The sequence below is a fragment of the Bison bison genome, unplaced genomic scaffold, assembly GCF_000754665.1.
Source record: "Bison bison bison isolate TAMUID 2011002044 unplaced genomic scaffold, Bison_UMD1.0 scf7180017864456, whole genome shotgun sequence".
NCBI lineage: Eukaryota > Metazoa > Chordata > Mammalia > Artiodactyla > Bovidae > Bison > Bison bison.
Genome location: NW_011495018.1, coordinates 4,137,589 through 4,148,485, shown reverse-complemented (window position 1 = coordinate 4,148,485; position 10,897 = coordinate 4,137,589). Strand labels below are relative to the sequence as shown.

Sequence of the window (10,897 nt, the reverse complement as noted above, 5' to 3'; positions counted from 1 at the left end):
CTCAGTACCAAGCGTGTCAGAGCAGACCATGTGCAGTGCTCTCCCTGGCTCCGCCGTCATCTCCAGCACCTCTCAGACTACAGTTCTGTCCCCTGTGGTCAGGGTCACCATGCCAGGCTGGGCTCAGAGGGCACAGGGGCCCGGGAGGTGAGGCTGCGCTTCATGTTTTTGTCCTCAAAGCAGCATCTCTTCCTGTTGCTTCAGAGACAAGCCAGCAAACTGCTCCCCTTCCTCCTGTAGCCAAGAAGCCTGGGTCCAAGCCCAGCCTGGAGAGGCGTGTGCGGCCCTTCTCTCGGCCTCCAGGGCACCTCAGGGCAGCCTGACCCCGCCCCCGGTGCCAGAGTGACCCAAGGCAGGGACCCAGAGATGGCATATTTGCGCACAAAGCCCGCTGCAGGCTGAGCCTCAGAGGGACCCGAGTTTTCAGCAAGTTCTTCAACCAAACAGGGCCCAAGTCTGCCCTTTGAGAGTTGGAGGCTGCTCACCTCCACCCTACACATCAAAGTCTCCGATTGTGCTTCTGCCCACCTCACAGCCGCTCTGTGTGTCAGAACTTGCCCCGAGCCTGGGGAGGAATGTGGCAGGAGCTTGCTGCCCGTCAAACAATTCTTTGTTGTTAGAACCAGGTGTGGACTGGGGGTGGGGAGGCTGCTGGCCTTGCTTCCCGTGTCTTCCTCGACAAACATGCATCAGGCCTCTGCCCTGGGCAAAGCCAGCTCATACTCAACAGTGGAGGAAGACACTGAAGCCAGGGGCTTCCTCCTGCAGAGACGAGGGGATGGGTTCTGGACCCTGCAGGTATAGACGGAGCAACGAGGGTGGACTTTGTCCTGCTGGCCTCACACCCAACCCACCCCTCTGGTCCTAGTGATTGACATTGCTCTCAGATCCCCACCTCAGACCCAGCTCCAGGTGCTCAGTGTCCTCAGCCAAGGTGGGTCAGTCAGTGAATTCAACCCTGCCAGCTATGGAGATGGCTCCGGAAATGGAGGAGGCCAACTCCAGCAAGAGTCAGGTTTTGGGGGGAAAAGTTATCTTTTTTCCTGCAGTTGCTGCATCTGTGATGGGCCAGAAAGAACTGGCAGATGTCTTGCCTTTAGGAGGACCGCTACCTACTGACAGAGGGAACACTGGAGGAAGCAGAGGTCTGATGGCTCAGGCTGAGATCCTGGATCCAGCTGTACCTGAAGCCACCACTTCCCTCAGCTTCTTCATCACATGAGCAAGAATTAAAACAATCTATTTTTTTCACCCTGGGAATGAGTGCCAGTGAGTCTTGCCTTTGGTTTGGTTGACAGACGTGAACTACAGTCATAGAAGCAGCTTGGGGCACAGAACCCTGGTGTCCAGATGAGGGTCTCTGAGTTTGGAACCAACCCCTCCAGGTCCACCGTGAGATGGGAAGCCCAAACACTCATTCCTGGCTGGCAGCTCATGCCCTTTAAGTTGGGCATCTGCTTGTTTTGATCACAAATGCACAGAAAGAAAGAAAAGGGCTGGTCATGTGCAGATGTGGCTACACCAGCCTGATCCCAGACTCTCAGAGCTGAGAGGTGGGTGTGCAGGCCTGCCCAGGGCAGCCCAGATTTCCACCTGTTGTCCTGCATGATGTTTAGGAATCCCAGCTTGTTTGGTCAGAGTGTTGAGAGGCTCTCCCTTGTATCCATGCCAGAATGGGGTTGGCTTCTTAAATATGAGCTTGAAAAAGGCCACAGCGGAAGTGTGTGCACTCACACCAGCCAGGGCTGTGCTCAGGGCTTCCCTCCCCAGAGAGCCAGGTGTTCATGGTCTCAGCACAGCACTGCGGGGATCCACAGAACAGCGGCGCCTCCAGCCACCTACACTAGCCAGTGTGACAATGGCCTCACAGAAGGACAGGAAGCTGCCTAGAGCTCGTCATCCGAGGCGTCTTGATACCCCCATATCCAGAGCTCCTATCTTCTCCCTGAAAGTTCCTGGTCTGTGTTTAAATATACCACCTGCAACACACACACATGACCACTGCCAGGGCCATCCCATTAATTCAGTTCAGTTCAGTCACTCAGTCGTGTCCAACTCTTTGTGACCTCATGGACTGCTGCATGCCAGGCCTCGCAGTCCATCACCAACTCCCAGAGCTTACTCAAACTCATGTCCACTGAGTCGGTGATGCCATGCAACCATCTCATCCTCTGTCATCCCCTTCTCCTCCTGCCTTCAATCTTTCCCAGCATCAGGGGCTTTTCCAATGAGTCAGTTCTTCACATCAGGTGACCAAAGTATTGGAGTTTCAGCTTCAGCATCAGTCCTTCCAATGAATATTCAGGACTGATTTCCTTTAGGATTAACTGGTTGGATCTCCTTGCAGTCCAAGGGACTCTCAAGAGTCTTCTCCAACACCACAGTTCAAAAGCATCAATTCTTCAGCGCTCAGCTTTCTTTATGGTCCAAATCTCACATCCATACATGACTACTGGAAAAACCATAGCTTTGACTAGACAGACCTTTGTTGGCAAAGTAATGTCTCTGCTTTTTAATATGCTGTCTAGGTTGGTCATAACTTTTCTTCCAAAGAACAAACGTCTTTTCATTTCATGGCTGCAGTCAAAATCTGCAGTGATCTTGGAGCCCCAAGAAAATAAAGTCTCTCATTATTTCCACTGTTTCCCCATCTATTTGTCATGAAGTGATGGGACCGGATGCCATGATCTTAGTTTTGTGAATTTTGAGTTTTAAGCCAGCTTTTTCACTCTCCTCTTTCACTTTCATCAAGAGGCTCTTTAGTTCCTTTATGTTTTCTGCCATAAGGGTGGTGTCATCTGCATATCTGAGGTTATTGATATTTTTCCTGGCAATCTTGATTCCAGCTTGTGGTTCATCCAGGCCGGCATCCCATTAGTAGGATGGGCCATTTTTGATCCACTCTTGAGATCAGGTTCTTGTGGTGGAGAAAAGGACAGAGCAGGAGAAGCCCCACTGTCAGGCAGGGGCAACAAGGCTCCCACTGGACCAAGCCCCTGGGCAAACACAGTGGCCCCAGAACCCATGAGACCTCAGAGAGTTCAAAACACTGTGACCGCAACTGGACCCCACTTCCCATTCCCCACCCCAACACCTTTCCCCCCAAACAGACAACACAACCTCGCAGCACCACCCAGCCGACACCCGGGATTCACAGGTCGCCCACAGCAAGGGCGTCGGCCCAGATGCTCCAATGGCCTTCTTGGAGGCTCTGCACCACCATCATGTTCAGATGTTAGGCCAAGTCGACTGCTGTTCTATGGGGGCAAGAAGCGGGCTAAATAAATGTGCATGTGTGTGTGTGCACGTGTGTGCCTCTCCACATCACATGGAGCCTCCTTTGCAGTCAAGCACGCAGCAGGAGCCCAGTGAATGCTTTATTGACGTGTGTGTTTCTGTTTAACGCCTCACCCTAGATACTCTAAGGCAAAGACTGGGTATATCATACATTTTTAACACCTAACACGCCCAACTTACCCACAGTCTGCCCCTCCCCAGGGCACCCAAAACACATCTGAAGATGCTGAATAAATGCTGTAGGCTTGCGAAAATAAGCCTCAGCCCTCCACACTCGACTCAGCACACTCTTAACGCCCAGGGTCCGACGTGAGTGTGTGTGTCCTTGTGTGAGAGGGAACCAGGGGGACAGAGGCCGGGACTGGCCGGTACTGACCGCTGAGCCCGCTCCAGGTGTACACGCCCGTCGGTCCCAGGAACGTCTGGTAGGGGTTGCTGACGCTGTTGCAGAAGGTGAACCCAGCGCTCAGCAGCGAACTAAACAAACCAAGGGCCAGGAACACGATGACCACCGAGTGCAGAGTCTTCGGAGAAGAATTGGTCAATGTCCCTAAAACTGAAACAAGGTCTGGTAAGTATGTGGTGCCCCCGACCCAAAGACCAGCTCTGGGCCCGAGGGCTGCTCCACCCTCCCGGGGCCCCTTCCCACTTCGCCTGCTTAGGCACTGGGGCTAGACACCCTCAGCCTTTTCATAACAGTTCCATATTTCTGGAGTGCAGGGGAGTGCCCAACATGGATTTGCACACATGTAAAATGAAACACGGATGTCCTGCACCCTCTGCCATCAGTTCCTGCTTTCATCACCCTCCTTTCTCTGACCACCAGCCAGCCTCCCCTGGAGTCCATCTGCTTTCCCCGTTCCCTCCACATTTACAATACAAGATGGTCAGACACCAGAGGCGCAGTGGCCCCACTCTTACCTGGAAGCCCAGCCACGCGTTTATAGCACATCTCCAAGAGCTGTCTGTGCATTGAACCCCTTAGGAGACTGCCGTTACAGTCAGTACAGTGTTTACCAGGACGTTCCGTGAAAGAAGGTAGAACCAGACTGGGAGTAAGATTTCGGAGTCCTCAGTAATCCGCTAACAGCATCACGGGAAGAGCAAGGGTGGGAACCTTGGTAGGCGAGATGAGAAAGCCTTCCTGAGCGCTCAACCAGCCCCAAGAAAAAGGACTGGAAAAGGCAAAACGGTTGTCTGAGGAGGCCTTACAAATAGCTGAGACAAGAGAAGAAGCAACAGGCAAAGGAGAAAAGGAAAGATATATCCATCTGAATGCAGAGTTCAGATGGAAAGCCTTCCTTAAAGATCAATGCAAAGAAATAGAGGAAAACACTAGAATGGGAAAGACTAGAGATATCTGCAAGAAAATTAGAGATACCAAGGGAACATTTCATGCAAAGATGGGCTCGATAAAGGACAGAAATGGTATGGACCTAACAGAAGCAGAAGATATTAAGAAGAGGTGGCAGGAATACACAGAAGAACTATCATCATCTCACATGCTAGCAAAGGAATGCTCAGAATCCGTCAGTAGTAAGTGAACTGAGAACTTCCAGATGTTCATTCTGGATTTAGAAAAGGCAGAGGAACTGGAAATCAATTGCCAACATCCGTTGGATCATCGAAAAAAACAAGAGAGTTCCAGAAAAACATCTACTTATGCATCATTGACTATACTAAAGCCTTTGACTGGGTGGACCACAATAAACTGTGGAAAATTCTGAAAGAAAAGGGAATACCAGATCACCTTACCAGAGAAATCTGAATGCAGGTAAGAAGCAACAGTTAGAACCAGACATGGAACAACAGACTGGTTCCAAATTGGGAAAGGAGTATGTCAAGGCTGTATACTGTCACCCTGCTTATTTAATTTATATGCTGAGTATATCACGAGAAATGTCAAGCAAGCTGAAGCATAAGCTGGAGTCAAGATTGCCGGGAGAAAAATCAATAACCTCAGATATGCAGATGACACCACCCTTATGGCAGAAAGTGAAGAAGAACTAAAGAGCCTCTTGATGAAAGTGAAAGAGGAGAGTGAAAAACCTCGCTTAAAACTCAACGTTCAAAAAACTAAGATCATGGCATCCGGTCCCATCACTTCATGACAAATAGATGGGGAAACGATGGAAACAGTGATAGACTTTATTTTCTGGGGCTCCAAAATCACTGCAGATTGTGACTGCAGCCATGAAATTAAAAGACTCTTGCTCCTTGGAAGAAAAGCTATGACTAAACTAGACAGCATGTTAAAAAGCAGAGACAAAGGTCTGTCTAGTCAAAGCTACGGTTTTTCCAGTAGTCATGTATGGATGTGAGAGTTGGATTATAAAGAAAGCTGAGCACTGAAGAATTGATGCTTTGGAACTATGGTGTTGGAGAAGACTCTTAAGAGTACCTTGGACTGCAAGGAGATCCAACCCCTCCATCCTGAAGGAGATCAGTCCTGGGTGTTCACTGGAAGGACTGATGCTGAAGCTGAAACTCCAATACTTTGGCCACCTGATGTGAAGAACTGACTCATTGGAAAAGACCCTGATGCTGGGAAAGATTGAGGGTAGGAGGAGAAGGGGGTGACAGAGGATGAGACAGTTGGATGGCATCACCGACTCAATGGACATGAGTTTGAGCAAACTCTGGGAGTTGGTGATGGACAGGGAGGCCTGCCGCCCATGGGGTCCCAAAGAGTCAGACACGACTGAGTGACTGAACTGAACTGAGGAACCAGGGTGGGGGCGGGAGAGAAAGGGTCAGAGCTTCCTTCTTTTCATTCCTGTTTCTCAGGGCCCCGAGGAGACAGCCGGAGTTTCTCACACCTTCAGCCAAAGCAGCTTAAAAGAACAAAAACCGAAACAGCCACGGAAGATTTCTTGTTCTGCTGTGGGTGGCGAGTTTTAAGGAACAGGGCCCTGGAAGCCAGAGGGGACCCCGGATGCTGTGCAAGCAGGAGCTGCAGAGTGTCATGCCAGCCCGTGTCCTGGGAACAAGGAGCCCTCCATCTGCAAGGTGGCCCTTTTCATCCCTGTGGTATCGTATCCATTCAAAGGTTCTTCATCCTGCATTTCTATGATATTAACCCTGGGTCCTAATGCTCCTTTGGGACCAATGCAGAATCCACTCCATCCTCTCCTGCCTGGAGCTTCTCCGAATATTTGAAAAGAGGATGTAAACCCAGTGTGTTATTCATAAAATGAGATCCCACAGCTCCTGCCATCCTGGCCCTGACTCTACACACACTCTAGTCTGACCGTCCTTCCCATTCATGATGGCCAGATGGGCTCAGCACTCCTGTTAAGATGTGACACTCCCTGCGCCATCCTCTGTCTATCTCTAACACCTACGTGTTAGTCGCTCAGACATTTTTATTTTAAACCAGCAGTATTCTGTGAAGGAGCTAAATTTGTCATCAATGGACAGAGGGTAGATGTGAAAGAGATTTGAACCAGCAAGTCTGCCTTCAGACATCCCGGCAGTGGGGATATGGTCGTAAAGACCCTCGTGCATGAGAGAATTCATCCTGATGGTCAGGTCACGTGGCCCGGCCTGGGCTGGAAGCGTCCCTGGCTGGATGGAGCAGGGACGCAATGCCAGGCGTGCAGGGCTGAGCAGAAGGTAGGCGAGCGTGGCAGCTGAAGCCTGCAGAAGAGGACAGAGGCAGGAAAGGAAACGGCCAGGAGGGAGACACGGGTGTGGTCTCTGGTGAGCAGCCACAGCCCTGCCAACCCCACAGGAGACCAGGAAGGACGGGAGAGGGAAATACCATCTCAGCAACATGCAGGCCATGAGCTCACTGCCCAGGGAGCCGGGCCCTGGGGGCAGAGTCCAGCGCACACACGGCTGGTCCGCTCCTCCCTGGTACTGTCTGGCCCTGTCACTATTTCTGTTAGTGACCCATGGGCGGGGATTTCTGTTAGTGACCCATGAGCGGGGATTTCTGTTAGTGACCCATGGGCGGGGCTCAGTGCTCTGCACAGCTCGCTGGTTTACACACTCTGGATATGTCCTCTGGGTGATGCGCTAGGTAAGAACTCTGACAGGCCTTGGCTTAACTGAGGACATGGTCCTCTCTGTCACCCACTGATGCCCAGGTGAGGAGCCCTGCCCTCCCGGGAGGAGGGACCACCTGCACTGAGACTGTTCCAGGGTCCAGCCCTCAAGCCCGAGGCTCGGGCTTCTTGGTCTGTCTCACCCCAGAGACGAGTGAGGAGCTTTGCCAGGCTGTGAGGCAGCACACAAGTATTTAACAACTTGTGGAAGATGACGCCAGAGTAAAAAACAAGAAGCAGGACACACCTGTTTCAAGGCACAAGGTCAAATGCTGTGGATCCTTCCAAACTTAGTCATCCCCGGGAAGAACTGCTTCTCCTGCGTTCCACGACCCTCTGGCTCTGCCTCAGCATCAAGGAGGAAGCTCCAGCACCAGATCAGGAGTTTCCTGGGGACTAAGGGAACTCTGTCCTTAGCCAGTGGGACATAATTTGGATACTTAACTAGAAAATAGGGCTTCCCAGAGGGCACTCGTGGTAAAGAACCCGTCTGTCAATGCAGGAGACACAGAAGATGCAGATTCAATCCCTAGGTTCCCTGGAGGAGGAACTGGCAACCCACTCCAGTATCCTTGCCTGGAAAATTCTATGGACAGAGCCACCTGGCAGGCAACAGTCTATGGGGTTGCAATGAGTCGGATATGACTGAGCAACCGGGCACAACTAGAAAATAAAAATTTCAGCATGGGAAAAATGTCACGTGTCCAAGTGCCTGAAGTCCCCTAGGGAAACTTTCTTACTAACTCTGTAAATGGGGGGTCATTTGTGAATGGTGAACATTTTAGAGTAAATTAGAAAGGAACAATCTGGTGAAGCTCAGTGGTAAAGAATCCACTTGCCAATGCAGGAGTCCTGGGTTCGATCCCTGGGTTGGGAAGATCCCCTGGAGTAGGAATTCCACTCCACTATTCTTGCCTGGAGAATCCTACGGACAGGGAAGCCTGGTGGGCTACAGTCCATGGGGCCACAAAGAGTCAGACATGACCGAGCGACTGGGCACATACCCAGACATCAGTTCTCAAAGGGGAGTCAATTTGACTCATACTTTTCTATGAATTAATGTGACAATTTATATTAAGTTTAACTGCCACATTTCAAAATTGTATTTCAGCTTCTGAGTCCCCTGCCCCACAGGTGTGACAGCTGTATCTCCTGCACCTTCCAGCCACCCAACCTTCCCCTCAACCCTGCTTAGAACTCAGAGAGTGAAAGCTAGAAATTCAGTGAAAGTTGAGCAAGAATGAAATCACAATCAACCTCCACAGCATCTGACAGCTGCTCTCTGCCTACAAAATTAGCAAATACATTCAGTTCTTTTTTTCTTGTTTTGAGGGGCCCAAGCGTCAGAATTGAGAAAGCCATCTCACAATTGGACCCAATTGTCCGGATTCTGGCAGCTCCGGCAAAGAGGCCAGAATGCACTGGGAGGTGGGCAGTGCGGAAGTGAGGGGTCCTCCGAACATCCAGGCTTCCTGGGCCTAAAGATTTATATTCAAGCCCCGCTGGCCACCTGGCCCTTCTAGTCTGTGAGAAACTGAGGCAGAGCCGCTGGATTTTATTGGGGAGGAGCAGCCTCCATGCCCCACTCAAGCATCTGGACACCAGGGGGCCTGACCCAAGGGAACTCCTGAGTCTCTGGGCCCCAGTGTACCCCTGGAAGGGCTCGTTGACTCCACAGACATCAGAGTGTGGCCTGGGAGCTGACCTGGGAGCTCTCCCGGGACGTCCCAGCTGCTGGCCTGGGAAACGGACCAGGGTTATCTCAGTCGGGGGAGGGGGGCAGGTGGCTTCCAAGGTGGCTCGACGCAGTGGTTTAGAATCCCTGGGTTGGGAAGATCCCTTGGAGGAGCAAATGGCAACCCACTTCAGTGGGCTGAAGTGGAGAGCTCCAGTTATCTTGCCTGGGAAAGTCCATGGACAGAGGAGCCTGGTGGGCTACAGTCCATGGGGTCACAAAGAGTCAAACACAACTGAGCGACTGAGCATGCATACACACACATCTCTGTGAGAAGAGTAGGGAAAAGCCTTTTCTGCCCCTTTATGCTCCACCTCCCAGTGGGGCCACATCTCTAGTGGCAAATAAGAAGTCACTCCTACCCGAGGGAAAGTATGGGATGTATGTGGGGTAGGACTGGGCGGGTTGGAGTGTTAAGAAGGGACTTTTTGTACATTCTGGAGAGATAAACCTCCTTTCTTTGTTCTTGCAGTTACTTGATTTTTCTGCTCCAGATTCACTTCCTTCATCATTTTAAATGTGAGCCAATAGTACAACTCTAAGTTCCCTGAGAACAGAAAGGGATGGGAAAGAGACTTGGAGGAGGAGAGGCACATTTGGGGTGAAACACCCCAGTGTTCTCATAGCGACCTGCACACACCTTTAACCTACAAGTAGGGCAGGCTCCTGGATTTAACCGATAAGGGTGTCTTTCTCTAGGAAGACTGAGTGGTGAATCCACCCAGGCAGGGGCTCTGTGCAGTTCCACTCAGGATCCAAGCCCCTCACTTATGTAACAGCTGCCCAGGGAGGATTTTTTTTAACTGAAATTAAATAACTAGAACTTTTGGCGTAGCCAGGCAACGTGCTCACTCATGGACACATGGTCCTTTTCATCTGGGTGTTGGGCAAGCTGGGATCCTCAGGACGAGGCTGGTGGAGCTCCCGGTGAAGCTGAGCTGCCCAAACAGTCTAGTTATGCCATGGAGAGGTTCCTCCCCAGGTTGGACTGATTATTTTCCCCCGGGTGACACACCGTTGGCTGAATTATTTTTGCACGTTGAGCTCAGCCACTGTTGCTTCATGCTGCTCTTTCATTTCAGAAATCGACAGCCCCAGATTGGCACCATGTGATAAATCTTAGGCTGGAACAGAACAGGGTTTTAGCAATATTTATAACGCTTTGGAGGTTTCAGTCAGAACTCTTCCTGGCTAAGAAACTGACCTGGTTAACTTCTTATTTGGAAAGGCAATCCATCACTGCAGGGCAGAAAAGTGGCATTCATATCAATGACTTTACTGCGCTGCCAATGGCCGGTTTCTGATTGGAAATGAGCCTGTGTGGTCCTCAGGAAACCATCTCATTGCAGGCTTGTAACTCTGCTCCCTGGGGACTGTGTCCACATACCTACACCAGCCAAGGCACCATCTACCCTGTGGCTAAGTGGCTTTTCCCCTCTCTGCAAGGACAGTTGGCAAGTGTTCCCACTTCAACGACTGCTAAAGCTGCCCACACTGAAGGCCCCCTGGGTTCTGAGCGGTCCCAAGCAGATTGTTACCCCCTGAAATTGAGCAGCACCTCAGTGTCTGGGAGGTGGAGTGCTGTCTAAACACCTGTGTGGCTGGAGGCAAGGACCTGAAGCTGGAATGTGGGTCTCTGGGGACCAAGAATAAAAAAGGAGAGCCAGGCAAGGCAAATGCAAATACTCTGCCTCCTTTGCGGGCACACACTGCCCTGCAGTGCCCACCAGGCCCTGTCGCCTTCAGGGTTATCATTGCCCACGGCTGTCCCCACCCTCCGACAGTCACCGGGCTCACGTCACCCTCACAGGGCTCT

The 10,897-nt window shown here is 51.3% G+C and overlaps 1 protein-coding gene across 1 annotated transcript in view; it reads right to left on the bottom strand.

Annotated features, from left to right (window-relative positions):
- Positions 1-10,897, bottom strand: part of CLRN3 (clarin 3) — a 16,823-nt gene that overhangs the window by 3,608 nt on the left and 2,318 nt on the right. Inside the window, exon 2 of the mRNA XM_010859151.1 lies at positions 3,674-3,853. Within this exon, the coding sequence (XP_010857453.1) occupies positions 3,674-3,853 (180 nt within the window). The remainder of the gene's footprint in view (positions 1-3,673; positions 3,854-10,897) is intronic.